Source organism: Lissotriton helveticus, chromosome 7 (assembly GCF_964261635.1).
Source record: "Lissotriton helveticus chromosome 7, aLisHel1.1, whole genome shotgun sequence".
NCBI classification, from domain to species: domain Eukaryota; kingdom Metazoa; phylum Chordata; class Amphibia; order Caudata; family Salamandridae; genus Lissotriton; species Lissotriton helveticus.
The window spans coordinates 632,884,676-632,903,368 of record NC_136068.1 but is presented as its reverse complement, the minus strand read 5'-3'; the positions used below and the strand labels follow the sequence as shown (position 1 = coordinate 632,903,368).

General features: G+C 44.4%; 1 protein-coding gene across 1 annotated transcript in view; it reads right to left on the bottom strand.

The window, feature by feature from the left end:
* Positions 1-18,693, bottom strand: part of LOC144768869 (integrin alpha-M-like) — a 337,089-nt gene that overhangs the window by 243,962 nt on the left and 74,434 nt on the right. The window contains exons 4-5 of the mRNA XM_078652877.1: positions 1,625-1,689; positions 1,032-1,146 (exon numbers count right to left, since the gene is read on the bottom strand). Coding sequence (XP_078509003.1) covers positions 1,032-1,146; positions 1,625-1,689 — 180 coding nt within the window. The remainder of the gene's footprint in view (positions 1-1,031; positions 1,147-1,624; positions 1,690-18,693) is intronic.

Sequence of the window (18,693 nt, the reverse complement as noted above, 5' to 3'; positions counted from 1 at the left end):
CTGACAATCACCTTGAGTTCTTTTCAAGAAGTCGTTGATGACGTGGGGCTTCCCATCATTGTAAATGAAGATTCAGGATGATCTATACCAATTTATAAGTAGATAAGCATGGATGCACATTCTCTCACACTGTCGGTAATATTTAATCCATATGCTATGTGCTGTAGGCTCCAGCATGGTGGCAGCATGTCTTTAAACCCGAGGCACTTCACCCAACATCTCCCACTTATATTAAACCACAGCCAACATCCGTTTAAAGACTCTCTTCCCGGAACCAAGAATCCATGGAAAATCAGGGCAGTTTGCTCAGATATGCTACATTGTTATATATAGAAATTAAGGGTAGGTGAAATTTAAACTTCACCAGCAACATTATCTATGAAATTGACAAACATTGCACTTTGTCTGTCAAATTTAGAAAGCTTCTCTCATGCAAATCATACAAAGAAGTATTTTTGCAAAATAATTTTCACACAAAACACTGTTTTTCCAAATCATTCTTTTGCTAAATAACATGTGAATTTGATGTCTCCACAAAATAATCTTTGTGCAAATTTTTTTTCCACGCTACAAAAGTTTTGTGATCTTTACAAAGCCTAACAGTTCTGAAACAAATCTTCATGACCCTAGCGGAGGAACACTTTGCCAACTTTGAATATCAGAAACATAATTATTTAGCTATGGAGAGGATGTAGCCTTGCGGCTAGAGTGGTCGACCTCGCAGCTGGGGAACTGGGTTCGAGTCTCGGCAACGATGCTCAACATCCTGTGATTCTGGGCAAATCACTTAATCTCCCAGTGCCTAACAAATGATGTATCAGGTCTAGTTTGTGCTATATAAAACTCTAAAAAAAAACAAAAAACCTAGATATTTAATACAACTTGTTCTTATACCTTAACCAGAGTTCTGACTGGTGTATACACACAAATGTAGCTGCATAGGTAGGTAAACAGATTTATACAGCCTGATAAACAAGGTAAATGAGCAGGTGACCATACAGCTTCAAACAGCATTTGATCTTTTTCAGCACCTTGGTAAGACGGTCTCAGCTCCTGCGTCACCTGAAAGTCCTTATCGAAGAGATAGCAGATGCCACTTAGATAAGAATTCTCCTCACACTGGCGGGTGTACGTGGGACCACAGGCCTGTGGCGAAAATAAAAAAGGGTTATGATTGGCCACAGTAAGGGAAGAACCTAAACGAAGGAAGAACCTTCATGGTGTACAACAAATGGAGATTGAAGCAGTGTGTAGTTGAGAGATGGTTTGATAAGATTACAGAATGAGATGTGGGCCTTCTGCAAAAAGTGGTGCAGTCGCCCTGAGACTTCCATATCTCATATATTCATATACATTGAGCTGAAAGGGGATGCTCAAGGCCGGTCGCTCTGCAGAGGCTGCGTTATACTCCTAGGTAAGATCTTTCACTAGGTTTGCCTCTATCAGAGTCCTGATAATACCACTTGATAGATGCAGAACCTGGTTGTTTCTTTTAAAACTATTAGAGAGACTTGATTATGATGGTCCTCAGAATTTACTCTCCCCAGACCAATAGTTTTAATATGACTGAGTGTAACAGGTCATGGGTACCAACCAGATCCTTCTGAAGTAGCTTGATACTTACGGTCAGTCCAGTCAAAGAGTGATCGTCTGTCGTCATGGTGAGGCCCAGCGATATTGGCAGAGTGTCTGCAGCGGGAAGAGAAAGAGAAGGTTACAGCGATAGAAATGATAAAAAAATTGAGCTGGAGTTCCTGTCGGCATCTCAATTGGGGTAAGAAAATGGATACAAGAAAGGAGGGACTCCGCATTCCACATAGGAACCTGGGTTTTACATAAAGAAGAACAATGTTCCCAATGACAGACCTGTAGATCACACACACTGCAATATCCCCTAGATATTGTCAGGTGATTTCCCCTTAAACCTAGCTAACCATCTGATGAGGAAAGGCTCCTCCTGCAGGACTGACGCGACAAGGTGAATCCCGATCCAATCATCCAAATTTAGTAAGTTGGACAAACCAGACCTCCCACTCCTTATAACCCTAGAGGCCCTGGGCCTGAGTTCTGAAAGACTGGCTACAATCTGACACAATGATTGTCTTTACCCATAGGGTTAGTAGGCGCCAGGCTAGCCTGAAACTGATTTTAAAAGTAGAACATCTTCCAGTTTCAAGAGCGTGTGGAGTAACGGCCAGAGGTGTTCTGGAATTTGATAAAGAATTGAGGCACAAAAAAGACCTTCTTTGGAGCTGGGAACAAGGGGGCCCATTATGATCGCGGACGGACTTGAGTCCGTCAGCGGTCACCGAGGAGGAGGGAACCTCCGCATGGGCATGCGGAGTTCCCTCCTGTGCAATTAGGATGTGACCGCCACCCTGGCGGTCACATCCTCTATTTGTAACATTGCGGCGGGTGCGGCTTCAAGCTGCACCCGCCGCAATGTTACAAATGCATACATTGCATTTGTATGCAGAAAGCAGCAGGCACCGCGCGGTGCCTGCCGATTTCTGCATACAAATGCAGGGGGGTACCATAGGTACCACCCATGTGCGCCCCCCATCCCCCTTCACCCCTGGGGGCCCACAACGGGCCCCCAAACAAAAGTCCGTATGCCTTTCCACGGCGGAAATGCCGCCGTGGAAAGGCATAGTACTCCACACATCCTAATATGCCTGGCGGTGTCTGATAGACACCGCCAGACATGTTAGAGCTTTTCCGCCGCGGTTGTGAGACGACCGCGGTGGAAAAGCGGCGGACTAAAACCAAGACTCACCAGTTATCCTAATTTGGCGGTGGGTCTTTGGTGGGTCCGCAGAGGATTTTCCGCATCCTCCGGGCCGGCGGTGGCTTCCGCCGGCCCGGAGGATGCGGAAAATCCTCCATCGTAATCAGCCCCAAGGTTCGAATCTCAGCACGGGCTCAACATCCTGTGATTCTGGGAAAATCACTTAATCTCCCTCTGCCTACTAAAAATGAATGCGCCCTTGTGTAATGTAACTAGTGCTCATATAAATACCCTAGGATCGAGTTTGCTCTATATAAAATTGCAAAAATAAAAATAAAATTGTGTTTTGAAACTTCAATTTGTTACAACATACATACTTTGAACTGGTTCGAGGATGTGGTGTGGCCCTGTAAGACCACAAGTAGTCCAGCTTTCATGTACAGGAAGCGCACCCATTGTCAGCAAAGCTCAAGCGGGTATCGCAGCTTAGGTGTGTGTGTTCCTCTGTTTTTTCACTGTGTCTTCTAGTTCATTATTAGTATGAGCAGGACCAGCGTTAGTGGTGGTGGCGCCTGGTGCAACAATGTCTGTTGGTGCCCCCCCCCCCAATGACCACCTCTACCACATATTCTCTCACTACTGCCTATTAACAGTGCCCCTAAAGTCTCCATAACTACTCTCTCTCACATGCATTTAATAAGTTTCATAGAGCCACTCATACTAGTGTATGGTGTCAGAGCACTTTACACCACGCACATATTATAGAGAGACAATCAAACATACATGTGTAAATCAGTGTATTGGAAATAATACCTAAGACAGAGGACTACATGGTGTAGGAATCACAGGTCATTCATACTGCGTGGCAGTATAGTTTAAGAGTTCTTGGTTTGGAGAAGCACAAACCGAATTTAAAAGGAAACACCAGGGATGGCGGTTTTCTTTAAAATAAGAATTGATTGCTACCCAAATGTACCCATTTTGCAACATTAGGATAATGAAATATTGGGAAAAAATCATAACGTTCTAAACATATACCTTGCTGTGTAAATGCAGCTCTCTGAAGACAGTTAATTGCTCACTGTCCTACATTAGGATTTAAACTTATAAACTGCAAGTAAAAATAGGATCTCTCTGACAAAAGCAGTGACCCACTGAACTATTTACATTATATGCACTTTGTGATTTGCATGGTATAGGTTCTTTGCTACAGGCATATTAACCCTCTGCGCTATCTTACGGTGAGTCGAAACTCTTCCACTAGACAAAATTCTGATCTCTCTCTCTCCAGGAAGAATATTAATCACTGGAGTTATCTTGACATTCTTATTGTTGTCTGAAAATTGCTGGAGGCAAAGAACACAGCAGCAGGTGCATTTAAAACCATAATAGGGCGCCCCACCTGAAGTCAGCGCCCAGTACGGTGGCACCGGACGCACCGCCATGGAGTCGGCACTTAGTATGAGTATGCTTGTTCGGGTTCTAAAAGGCTTGCTCAGCAGCACGGTTTCAGTTAAACGTTTAGTAACATTGAATGGTTTGAATCCAATCAACAATTAATGTGGAGAAGCGTGACTCAGTGGTTAGAGGCGGCAGACCCGGAAGCTGAGATCAGCCGTGGACCAGGGTTCAATTCCCCGCCTCGGCGGGTCTCGGGCTAAAAAATTCCACGGACTCGACAATTCTCGCTCCGGTGCCTACTCGACTCACGGGGTCACACTCTGCGACTCTGGGCAATAGCTTGCTTAATCTCCACTACAGCCCCTCGCGGCGGGATGCCTGGCTTTCACCTTGTGAATACCCTGCCGGGGTATCTCACAGGGGAATACCAGGACGGGTTCCCTAAGCAAGCGCCTTGAGACCCCTGGGTGATTCGTGCGCTATATAAATCGAAATACATTAATAAATAAAGCTGTCTTCTGTGGGGTTTCCCTGCAGTACTAATCGTCGGCAGCCCCGTCACCTTTCGCACAAATAAAATTAATGTTGTGTAATCTTGTGTGGGGAGTGGTTCAAATCAAACAGTCTTATACATTTTAGTGCATTTTTTTGATATCCTCTTTTAGTGACAATCATCATGTTGTTAGCAACAGAGGGCCCGATTCACAAAAGTAATCTGAGTTAAAATCTTAACTTTACGACTTTCGGTATTCACAAAGAGAATTTAGGAGGAGTTTAAGGTAGGAATCCTAACTTTACTACTCCTAAATGCCCTTTGTGAATACCGAAAGTCATAAAGCTAGGATTTTGTCTCAGTTAAGCTTAAGTTTTGGTTAAACTTAAGACCAAAACTTAAGTTTAACTGAGACAAAATCCTAATTTTAAGACTTTCGGTATCCACAAAGGGCATTTAGGAGTAGTAAAGTTAGGATTCCTAACTTTACTACTCCTAAATGCTCTTTGCGAATACAGAGAGTCGTAAAGTTAGGATTTTGTCTCAGATTACTTTTGTGAATCGGCCCAAGAGATAATTAATGTTTGATAAAGAGAGAACTGCTCCTACACTGTGGCACCCAGGGGTAAACCAGGTGCTGGAAAAGATATTGATAGTTAATTTCAGTTTTTTTTTGTTGATGCTTGCTTGCTTCTTGAAGGTGAATTCCTTCCTTGTGTGTCCTCGACCCAGGCTTTGGACAAAGAAAGCATTATCAGGGTCTTCATCTGGATTACTGGGTCTTGCCTTTCATCTTATATGACTAATTCCATCTAACCGGAGATGGTTGCTCAGTTTCCTGCAAGACAGTAGGACTTTTTGTTGTTGTGGTGTTGTAATTTCGCTGTGTCATGCTGTACTTTTCAAAATCTTGTAGAGTCAGTCTCTGAAGACTAGCCCGGTTCAGGTTTATTTGAGCCTCATGTCTGCGTCTCTTGCTGAGTGAGCAGAACCCTTGTTAAGTGTTAATTTGACATTCTATTCATGATTGGTTAACACAATCTGAACAATCTAATTCCAATCAGTGGCCATTGTTAGTTGCACCTTTCTGGGAACAGCTTGAAGAATCTTTCCTAATGCAGACTGAATGATTGTTTAGCAAAGGAAATGTCATTTTTTTTGTTCTTGTGCAACTGTTCTCAATGAAAAAGCGGTATGAAAAGAGCCCGTCTTCAACACAATGTCATTTGCTTTGAAAACAGACACTTTTCAAATAAATCACTTTTCATTTTAAACATGGAAGCTATATATTGCCTGTCCGCCCCATGCCTTAATGGTGGGAAGATTTAACATAATAGTTTACAATCATCTGCTACCCGCATATCGTCTTTTATACACTTCCAGTCGATCATTAAAGGTCCACGCGACCAGTGGATTAACCTTTACGACGACCATACCCAGGCCCCCAGATACACAAAAGTGCATCGGATCACTTGCTTGAATGTTGTGCTCTGGGATGCCGTGCATGTGATGTACGCTTTCCTTTTTGCTTTATTTTATAGATACATTTGATGGATCTCGCGTTGTTAATGTCTGTCCTGACTATCAGTTGTGGGGCTGCTTTCGATGCCAACTTACCCTTGTTTCATGCCAGTGGATTCCTTTCCTTGTTCCATGGCATTCCGTGCCTTTGTGCCAGCTGGCCTTAGTGCATATTTAATTTGGCAGGCTTAATGCTTAATTTAATGCCTGTCTCCTTGGCTCTACTCTTTGTGATTTGCAAAGTGCTTTTTGCTTGTTCTAGATAATATTCTTAGCATGAGCTCAAGAATGTATTATGCTTAGTATTCATGTTTTGTTGTTAGGCATCTTTTAGATAATCAATTAATCAATCAATCATAGCTGGTAGAGCATGCTAGTCTCCGAGGGGTATCCAGGCACTTGCATGAGGTGGAGCTCCTCGAACAGCCAGGTCTTGAGTCTACTCTTGAAGTTGGCGAGGGAGATAGATGTTCGGAGGTGGATGGGGAGGTTGTTCCAGGCTTTGGCTGCGAGGTGGGGGAAGGAGTGTCATCCGGCTCGGGTACAATGGATGCGTGGGATGTGGTGAGGGCCAGGGCGGCAGACCGCATGTCTTTGGTGGGCTGGTGAAAGGTCAGGCTGGTTGTCCAGGTATTCTAGTCCCCAGTTGTAGGCGTGTGTGAGCAGCTTGAAGTGGCATCTCTTCTTGATAGGTAGCCAGTGCATGCAACAGAGGAGGGGGCGGTGATGTGGGATCATCTGGGCAGGTCCAGGATGATTCTTGCTGCTGCGTTCTGGATTGTTTGGAGGCGCTTGAGGAGGAGGGTGGTGGTTCTGCATAGAGGTTGTTCCCATAGTCAAGGTGACTGGTGATGCAGGCTAGAGTGACGGTTCTTCTGGTGTCGGTTGTGATCCATCTGAAGACTTTCCGGAGCATTCTGAGGGTGTGGAGGCAGGTGGAGGCACCCAAGTTGATCTGACATCTCATGGAGAGTTCTCTGTCGAGGATGATTCTGAGGTTGGGGGTGTGGGTGGTGGTGGTGAGTGCTGGTCCAGGGGTGGAGAGCCACCAGGTGTTGTCCCATGGTGAGGGGGTCTTCCGAAGAGGAGAACTTCATTATTTTCGGTGTTGAGTTTGAGGCAGTTGGCTCTCATCCAGTCAGCGATGTTGGTCATGGCGTTTTGGAAGTTCGCTCTGTTGATGTTCGTGTCTTCGGTGAGGAAGAGTATGAGCTGGGTGTCATCTGCGTCGGAGATGCTGCTGAGACCGTAGCTGTGAACCATGGGTGCCAGCGGAGTCATGTAGACATTGAACAGTGTGGGGCTGAGTGAGGAGCCCTAGGGTATTCTGCAGATGATGCTCTTGAGGTCGGAGGTGTACGGGGGGAGGCGGATTCTCTGAGTACGTTCTGTGAGAAACAAGGATAGCAGCTTGAGGGCATTGGTGTAGATGCAGATAGCATTAATTCTTTGGATGAGGAGGTGGTGGGAGGTGGCCTCGAAGGCCTCTGACAGGTCCAGGAGGATCAGGTCTGCTGACTCGCTGTGGTCAAGGACGTCTCTTACATCATTGGTGGCACCTATAAGGGCAGTTTCTGTACTGTTGTTCGGGCGGCAACCAGATTGGGAGGGTCGAGCAGGTGGTTGGATTCCAGGTAGTCTGTGAGTTGGCAGTTGACGACTTTCTCCAGTACCTTGATAGTGAAGGGGAGGAGTGAGATTGGGTGGTAGTTCTTGAGGTTGGATGGGTCCGCTGTGGGCTTCATCAGAAGTTGATTGACTTCGGAGTGCTTCCAGGTTTCCGGGAAGGTGGCAGAGCTGAACACCGCGTTGATGACGCTGATGAACGGGGGTCCGATTTCTTTGTGTCTGAAGTTGAAGGTGTGGTGGGGCAGAGTCGGTGGGAGCTCCGTAATGGATGGAGGACATGATGGATGTTGTGTTTCGGTGAAGAGAGATTATAGTGCTATTTAGCCTCCTGGAGAACTGCTATTTTTCTCCAATCTCTTAAGGCTTGCATGTGTGCTGCACACAACACATACAAAGTAGGAAAAGTTTTAAAGTTTGTCTAAGCATAGTATTTTGTACTAAAATGGTACCCTTCCAGTACAAAATCTATGCTAGGCATTATGCACACAACTATGCACTATGGTGCAAAGGTGTTTGTAGTGCTGGTAGCATATCTCTGTAGATTTGGTTCTTTCCTGCTCTCCCCCTCTCATGTAACACAGTGCAGCAACTTTGGTCACTGCACTACATACATTTTTAGTAAGTATACCCCTTCACGTGCCTTACTGTCTTGCTCTGCTATATTCACTGCAGTTTCCCATACCCTTACTTTGTACTTGCCATGTTGCTTTGCTGGAACACCTTGTGTGATATTGCCACCACTCAAGTGCAGAATGTGTGTCACGAAAGTGCTGTTTCCGACAATATTACATATTTTAAGGATATGCTGTTTGCTACATTTTCTTTCCAGCGGTTGTATCTGTTTAGCAGCAGCAAACATCATTATTGGTATTTGTCACTTCAAAGTATGTGGTTATACAGTAAATATGTACAAAAGGTTATTTTTTGACACACTGAACTTTGACCATGATTGCTTTGTAGGGAGAATTGAAAGCATGTAAGACTTTGTGCTAACTATCACACCACTGTGCCAGATACTCAGCAGAACTTTCAGTCCACTTGAATACTCACAGAAATCAATAAGGCACCGTTATCTCTATAGTGTCTGACTAGGTACAAAGTCCTTATTATCATTTGCAAAAAGGTCACCTGTCAGGACCAGAGTCAATAATTTGGGAGTGGGGTACCCCTACCAACTCAATAAAGCCATTCTCGTTAGATCAAAATACATTTCTTAGAGAATCTCTGTTCAGCCACTTGTTGCTATGAAACCCCACAGATGTTTGTGTTAAGTTCAAGCAGTGCCAACAATTTTAAAGTAAAAAACACAAAAATATAGTCCCAAGCCAACTTAGAAAACTAAAAAGATATTAAGGCAAAAATCACAATGAAAAAGTACAGTGATAATGAATGTGTGTCCGTCCTCATGTAACGTAACTGGTGCTATGTAAAGCGCTCTGATAACTGATTCGGTTCGGTTCTAGTTCGCGCTATATAAAACTCTGCAAAAAAAAAAAAAAAAAAAGGTCTTGCTGTTGACCTGGACCTGGGTGATTTCAGGCCGACTGTGATGGAACGGAGGTCCGATATATGTTAAGTGGGCCATCCTGGTCAAAGCTTTTATCTTGGGATTTCGTTTATCAAGCTTCTCCAACAGGGCGTGTCCAAAGATGTGGCTGGCTCAGCTTGAAACATTTGGGTATAAAATCCCCAGTCGGGATAAAGTGAGAGTTTTTGGCTAATGATGGTGCTGTAAATCAGATAGACTTGCAACCCCATCCCAGTCCAAGTTTTATCTTCATGATTAGTCAAGTTTTTAGAAGTTGAAATCCTCCAGCAAGGCAAGGCTGGAAGCCACAGCCAGGAAGGGCTTCACTACCCAAATACCTTTGCCACAAAGTCCAGCTGATACAGATTTCAGTGCAGAAAAAAGCTCAAACAGTAAAAAAAACCATTGTTTTCTTGCTTGCCGTAGGGGTGACCTTCCTGGGAAAGCCTCATCTCCATGCTCTGGTTCTCTGGTACAGGAACAAATTTGCTAAGTTTCAGAGTCTTTGAGTCCTCTTCTTCCAGCAGGAGTCAAGACCCCTCTTCCAGCAGCGCCTTCACCTTCAGAAGGAGTCTTGCCAGGTCCAGGAATGTTATGAGGAGGTGGTGGTTGAGGTGTAAGATTTTATATATCTATGCACTAGCCTGTGATTGAAGAAATTCTATCTCCCAATCTTGACTATTTCCTTGCAGTTTCTCCATCCCCCTTTGTAGCACATCTTCTTTGCCTTACTGAAAGCCACTGTTTAAAGATGGGAGATACCAGCAGCCACCTGGCAGCCTTAACTTCAGCTCCCTGGTCACCCCTGCATTTAGATTAGGTCTTCTAGCATCTGATGTCACAAAACAGATTCTTCTCCCTACTGCAAATAGAGCCTGCCTGTCTGAAAGGGTTGTCGAAACCAATAGGAAACGTGCTTCCTGACATTCCAAGTCAAAAATAGTAGTGCTAAAACTTACCTTTGTTCTGCCAAATATTCCCATCCACTCCTAGTTAGCTAATCCCTGCTAAGTGGCTATCAGCTTTTACCCACTTCGTGGGCTTGGAGGCAGGCAATTTTACTCTGATCCAGAGTTGTTAACTTTTCCAGCCAAGGATGTGTATTTACGTTCTGTTGGTGTGATCAGTGGTAGAACTGATAAGCATCTTAAAGTATATTGTAACAAAGTTACTTTTCCACCCAAGCATTTCAAAATCTGATTTTACCATTCATTTAAATTAAGTGAAAAATAAGGGTGGAGCCGGGATGGCCAAGATGGTGGTTTCTCTTTCTTGAGCTCCCGCTCGGCTCCCAATTCACACTTACTGACAATGGTGCTGGCGGTCAGTTTGCCCCACTGGGCTGCTCCGGGAGGCCATGAGCACAGGAGAACCCCAGTGAGCCACTCTGGCCCAGCACAGCTGTCAGGGACGGCGGCTCGGGCAGGCGCCTTTTTAATGACTCAGCGGACCTAGTTTGTGGAAGCGGATCTTGGGGTGGCAGCGGAGTGCGGCCCATCACCCGGCAGCATCCCCACCCAGCAAACCCTGGGGGAGGGGGGGTTGTAACAGTAGCCAGAAACCGACTTCCAGGACAGTGGCCCGGATCCCAGCAGCATTGGCAACTGTGAGAAATGGCGATGTGGGACCTAAAGTGCGTCACACAAGGCAATTCCTTCTTAGTGTGGCCTGTGTGTGGCATTATGGCCGTGACCAGCCGGATCTGAGATGGGGAGAGAGGCCCTCTAACCTCTTTCAAAACCATAAAGGTCATGTGGGTCCGGGACCCTGCATTGTCAACAGTGTGGGGGAGGTGCAGTGTGCCAGTAGGAGGCCCCCGGAGAGCAGGAGAGTTTTGTAGTGAGCGGCACAGATCAGGGGCTCTAGCATGGGCCACAAAGGGGCAAATATCTGTGGCTTCCAGATGCTTCTGTCACCTGCACCCAACTCGGCAAGGCAAGTGGGCCGGAGTCCATGAGTCTAACATACTGCTGGCCTACAAAGGCCGTGGAGGGACCTAACGGCGATAAGAGGAGCCTGGGAGATACCATGGGCCACGACTGACCCCCGGTAACCCTGGCTCAATCCAAGATCAACATATTTACAGCTCCTACTGGCGGTCATAAAGGGGCTCGAGGAAGAGAAATCCAGACTGTCCAGGCCCAGGGTGGAGGAGACACCCTTAGTAATGCTCCAAGTGATCAAGGACTCACACATTCCTCAAATCCAAGGATGGGGAGGTACGAGTGGGTGTTGTACTTTTGCACCAGGATCTTGGTAACATTACAGCGAGGGTCTTCAATGCAGAGGGGTGCATCTTAGAACTGGAGGATGCGATATGTGAGCTGAAAATCGAGGTGTCTAGTCTGACATCAACCTCCAAGGCCTTTACCACCAGGGCAGATGATGGCAATAATAGAAGTTGCAGAAGCAACCTCTGCTTTGTTGGATTCGTTGAGGGGGCGGAGGGGAACACCAGTTTTTCTGGATTAATGAATTACCTCTTGGATTGATCCAGTCCACTTGTACACAAGCTTGATCATTGAACAAGCCCATAGGTCCCTGGCACAAAGGATCCCTCTGGGGGCTCTGCCCTACTACACCCTATGATAGTCAACATCCTGAATTTCTGAGACAGGGACTTGATCTTGTGGGAGGAACTAATAAAAGAGCAACTCATGTACTAATCCAGCTGGGTGAGTTTAGTCTTAAATTATACTAGACAGGCCCAGGCTTAACTCACAAACTTGTCACTTACTTGACAAAGTAAAAAAAAACTCAGGTCCATGGCGCTACAATATACACTCCTCTTCCCAGTGGGTCATCCTCAAGGACAAAATTTCTTTGAGGCCTGGAAATGGTTAACAGAACAATGCCCCCTGCAGCCGAACTCACTGCTGTCATGGAGGGATCACCCAGGCAATGGAACTCCAGGGTCATTGGACGCAGGGAAGAGTCGGTCCGGATGGAGGCAGCGCTCACGTAAGGGCCACTGCGATGTCTGAGCCAACTCGAACTTAGACAAGGAAGGTGCTCGGGGATCACCCGAAGCAGAGAATGGTGCCACCAAGGAGCCCCCAGCCCAGGCTAATGCAGATAATAATAACGTATTTGATGAAACAGGGTGTCTCCATGGCCTTTATGTATCACTTATTACACAATATTTACGCACACCGGCAACATTAATCCTTCTTTAGCTTTAGGGCCTCAGAGCGTCAGTAACGGCGATTTTGTGATCAGTTCCCTCACCACCCACGATTGTGATGGGGATAGTGTTTGGGTGACAGATGCTTCTTTTGGGGGGGAAGTATAGGGAGGGGGGGTTGTTGAAGATGGGGTTTTGGTTGACTTGTTATATTGTTTGGCTTATAAGTTATTATGTTAGGCGCTGTAAGTGGCAAGCCCATCTAGCAGCACAATCCATTCAACGGACTCACTACAAACCGTACTCACATGGCTCAGACTGATGAGAGGTCATTAACTCCCCCAAGACACTCACAAGGAACTCCTTTGCCTCCAATGTAAGGCTCTACATGACCCACTGTGATGGCCTTCATGGCTATGACAGGGATCGTGAATGAATTTACAAAGAGTATGCAGATCCAAGGGCTGTGTTGAATGGGAGATCATGTAGGTATCACACCCATACCAAGAAAGGAACATACATATTCAGAAGCAAGAGCCCTCGCCCGCCTCTTAGTGCACTAATCTTATCGACATGAAGGTGGAGGGTCCGGCATAAACGCTCCTAGGTGTGTGTTTAAAACCTGCAACTTTTAATAACTACTTCTCGATGGAGCGAAATATTCTGATGTTGTGCAAAGGTGAAACTCTTCCACATATAAAATATACATACATAGAAACTAAAGTAAAAGGCTTCCACGTGTTAAAGAAAAGCACATTATTGAAATCTGTAGAGACTTAGTCATACATTTACAAGATGATTCTTGCACAATTTACATGCCAAATATTTTCAAGGCTTAGAGCCAAGGTTATCCTGACCCTTGGTTCAGTTCCGGCTGGACTCTCCTGTTAATGTGTTGGCTCGCTCACCTCTAGTCATAGGTACGACCGAGTCCGTCTCTGTACTGCTATCTTGAGCTTTTAAACCCTAGAAATTGCGCCATGTTGTGCCTATCAAGCCCCATGGGTGACCACCATTTCCCATGACACTATTCTCAGTTCCTGTTTCACCTACGTTGGGGAAAACTTGTGCTCTTAAGGTTGTGCAAAGCCACAAATGAGGAAACCACTCATATTGAAAGTTGTGCAACTAGGCCCACGTGAGTCTCCTTATCAAAAAAAAACAAAGCTGTGAGTGGGGAACTTACTGATGGACAAACTGCAGCTGGATGATAGTGCCCTGTCATCAGCAACACTGACAAGCTTCCGCCCATGAACTCACGTGACCCATTAGCCATAGTAAGTGAATGGAGCGTTGTGGTCTACTCTGTGCAAAATTGAGGCAAAAAAACTGTCCATTCTGACAAAAGTCGTTACACAGAGTAAACCTCTTTGGGCAGATTTACAAGCCTCTTGCAACAGTTTTGCGCTGCAGTTGCCTCATTTTTTTCTGACACAACGGAGGTGTTAAAAAATTCTGGCAAATTTACAACGTGACGCATCTAGGGAGATGCTTCACGTTGTACAGCCCTGCGTGACATTATACCTGCGTCAGGTATAATGTATGCAGGGTAGGCGTTCCCATGCATGAAAGCCTACAAGATTTCACTGCGTCACTTTTAGGACGCCACTGCGTCAAAACCTTAGAAGTAGTGACGCAGTGCATTGGAAATAGGCCGCAACATACATTGCTGGAGTTGCGTCGTGATTGCGACATGACTCCAGCAATGTGTGACTTTTCCGCCACAGATGCGTCAGAATTTCTGACGCATCTGTCAATCCTTGTGCCATAGTGCGCCGTATTGTAAATATACAAGAAAAAAAAAGAAAAAAGAAGAAAGAAAAAAGTAGATTTTTGCCCTGTGTGTTATATTTCAATTGTTTCTTCAAAATTATGTTTCTTTGAAATGATTCATTGATTGTTTGATTAAAACTGTTGTTCACCACTAATTAGAGTGTAACCTTGAGAAATACTTTTTAGATAATGGGCCACATGCATCAAGCCTTTTTGCATTCGCAAACGGTGTGAATCGCAAAATGCGTCCGTTTGCAAATGCAAAAACCTTTTTTGGGATGCATCGTTTTTTTTCCATTTTTCGCAATTTACGAAATCGCAATTTTTTGCGAATTCTTAAATTGCGATAGCATTTAAGAAATCGCAAATTTTGGGATTTCTTAAATGCTATGCATGATTTTTTTTAAATTGCGAATTCGCAATTAGGAAGGGAAAAATTACCATGAAGTAAACCTTCATGGTAATTTTTGAAACTTATATTTTACACACAGACACATGCCCTTGGGACATGTGTGTGAGTAAAATGTACTTACGTGACATTTCAGGGGTGCAGGGGGGGTCCTTGAAATTGCACCCTTAAAATTGCATTCTCATTTTGCGATTCCTTAATTGCGAATTCGCAAAATGAGAATGCCTTCCCATTGATTCCTATGGGCCTCTAGGCCCATAGGAATCAATGTAAAGGGATTCCTTAATTGCGATTCGCAATTAAGGAATCGCAAATAAGGAAAATTAAGAAATCGCAAAAACTTTTGCGATTTCTTGATGCATAGGAATTTGCGATTCCTAAACTGCGATTCCTTAATTTTCGCAATTTAGGAATCGCAAATTCCTACAATGATGCATGTACCTGAATATCTCTAAAAATATTTGATAAACAAAATCCCTTGTAGGCAAAACACTTTTTTCTTGTATCTTTATCGCCCAAGCCTCCAAGGGAATATTGGGTTACCCACTCCTTTTGAAACTGTATTATAAATATGGAGCATCTATGGTGGGGCAAGGGTTTTTCACGCAGGCGCAGGGAAACTGACGCATCTATACAGATGCGTCAGTTTCTTGTAAATCTGCCCCCAGAAGGTTGCCTAGCTGCTATAAATTTTACACGACAAGCACTTTACATTAGGAAGCAATACGGTCAATAGCTCTCTTTGTGATGCTATTAAGTGTGTGCCCAGCCATTGTATGATGTCAGCTGATGCTGCTGAAATTGACCCACTGAATGTTTTATAATGATGCTTGTTTTATTACTGTACGCCCACTTATTGAATGCTGTAATTGGATACTGCCATGATTGATCCATTGAATGTTTTTATTGATATCTGTATTATTTTTGTATTTTTTATGAGTTTTAATTGATATCTCTATTATTATAGTATTCTTTTAAGGCTGTTTAAGATGAATAGAGACTCATCGAATGAACGAGTAAACAGGAGATATCTTAGTCAAATGTGGGTAAAAATCTAATATTAAAATGAAGTTGGCAATCACTGTATGCCTGTTAATTCAACAAAATGCCACAGGTAACGGACGTGACATAAGGCGCCATTTGACCCTCAATGACCCAAAAGCCTTGATTCCTGCGGCTAAGGCTGGGCTGAGGGCACGGGGTGGGAATGACAGGATGTAAACACATCTGTGGTTACTACCACTGACTTTATCAACTTTGACATCAGGGTAGAAAGAACAGTGCCAGGGAACACTGACGAAACACTGACACCTCTTAACTGGCACCAAAGAAACAGGGTTTGTGAGGTGTCTGCTTCTTCAAAAGACATAAGGAACGGAAAGATCTTAAGGGCCTTGTACACCAAGTTTAACACTAAGAGGCCTATTAGGATGGCGGACGGACCTGCGTCCGTCCCCCACCCCCGAGGTGGAGGGACCGTCCGCAGGGGCAGCGGCGGTCCCTCCGGTGCAATTAGGATGTGACCGCCACACTGGTGGTCACGTCCCGTATATTTAACCTTGCGGCGGGTGCTGCTTGAAGCAGCACCCGCCGCCAGGTTAAAAATGCATGCTTTGCATTTACATGCACAAAGCGGCAGGCACCGCGTGGTGCCTGCCGCTTTGTGCATGTAAATGCAGGGGGTACCATAGGTACCCCCCATGTGCACCCCCTTCACCCTGGGGGCCCGCAACGGGCCCCCAAAGAAAAGACCGAAGGCCTTTCCGTGGCAGCATTCCCGTCATGGAAAGGCATGTCCTGAAGCACATCCTAATATGGCTGGCGGTGTCTGATAGACACCGCCACCATATTAGAGCTTTTCCGCCACGGTCGGAAGGCGACCGCGGCGGAAAGGCGGCGAACGGTCTTCCCGTCCGCCGATAATCCCCCAGCCATCCTAATGTGGCGGGGGGTCTTTTCATGTACCGCAGCGGTGAATCCGCATCCTCCGGGCCGGCGGTGGCGTCCGCCGGCCCGGAGGAGGCGGATTCACCGCAATCCTAATCGACCCCCAAGCTCGGATTTAGAAGGTAAATAAAAAATACATTGATTAAAAAATATATATTACTCATATATACATGGGCAAATGGATACACACACACATACATCTGCACACACACACACACATATATGTATATATATATTAAACAACACACACAGATAATACAAATATATAATACAATCAACACAGTTCAGTGTACACTAGTACATAACAGAGTTTAAATTCAAGACAGCAGCTATGCCTACAGCAGAAGCAGTTATACGTTACTATCTCAAGGCCGACACATATCACCCGAAAAGCATGACATGAATATTGAGGTTGTGGTGGCACCAATGTGGCATTGATATACGTAATCAGCCGGCATGGCTGGTCTGTAAACCATGTTATAAAAGTTTTAAAACCTAATGAGGATGGTTAAAAAAAAAAATCAAGCCGACAACATCGACTTAAGGTTATATTTCACACACTACATTCTAAGGTAAGTATATGTTTACTGTTCTTGTATCAACCCATAGTTACCTTAGGAGGTAAGTATAAGTGGAGTTAAGAATGTTAAATATGTGCTTCCCTTGCAATATAGTACTGCATGCAGTGTTATTGCCAGTGGTGGAAGTGGGGAAAAAAAGTAGGGGAACTGTGGGCGGAGTATCAGGGGGCGGGAACCAGAGGATTGGGACAGTGGGCGGAGTGAGAGGTGTGGCTTGAAAGAGCAAAACATTCCAATTTTTATTAGTATGTTTGGCATTTCACTGACCAGTTACAGCTTAGAACAGTATTTAATGCAACCAATAGATACACGTTTATTTGAGGTTTAATAGATGAGTTATTGACATTGACAAAATATCCCACATTGTAAATGTATTTTAATCACAGAATGTCCCAAATACACTTATAAGTGGAATCATAAGCCATTTGTCTTCGAACCATGTAGTTTCTTACATCAGCACTTCTCCTCTCTTTTTCAAACCATAACATTTGGGTTTAAATTCTATGACAGGAGAGCCCACGTTTTGGGGAGCACTATTGATTATATCATTCCGTGCCCCACAGTCAATGCAAAATTGTAGTCCTATATTTTGTATGTGCTTCACGCAACATGTCATGAGGCCAGCATTAGAAGCCTCGTATTTCCTGTTATTGTATCTAGACATAACACTCAAAAGTGAATATATACACCTAATACAACCGAGACATGTTGGTTTTGCAGATGCTTTAAGCAGTATCAGATGAATGAGATACAACTATTATATTAAAAGTTTGTGTAATTACTACTCAATGTAGTTAGTATTGAGAATTGCAAATGTATCAACTCTGGAATTATGAGTGTAGAAAGCTGGCTCTGTGTAGACTATACCTTACTTTGGTATAGTGTACACAGAGTCCAGTGGATCCCCAAAGGCTTACAAAGGTAAAAGAAGATAATACCTTACACTCTATTTGTGGTAGTGTGGGCGAGCAGTAATGCTTTATCGGAGGGTAGTGGTGAGCATTTATTGAACACTCAGACAAGAAATGATAGCACACACTCAAAGAAGGAACTCAGACCAATTGTTTGTATAAAAACACTTCTTTTATTGTATTTTATTTTTAGAACCAAGCAGGACTTGGTAGTGGTAAGTAAAATTGTAATTTCAGACAAGTTGATAAGAATATGCAAGCTGAATGAATTTGACTTTGTTACAGGTTGGTACAATGCCTAAAAACCGTTGTACTTACTTTTGGATTACTTTGTGATGACTTTTTAGGTTACTTTTTCTACTCAGTGTGATATGCCTAGATATAACACTGGGACATTTCCTAGACAAATATAAGTAAAACGCTTTTACATTAAAAACACAGTTACTTAGGTTTTCATACAAACACAACTGAACACAGAACTTTTTCCAGAGAAAAACAATCAATGCAATCCTATGGAGGAAAATGTGGTTATCGGTTTGCAGGTAAGTAATCGGTCTTGAGGGTTGAGTTTCAGGGGTTAGAACAAGGAAACCCCCAAGGTCAAGGATGAACTCAAAAAGCACCCTCAGCGGCTCTAGGGCAGCTGGC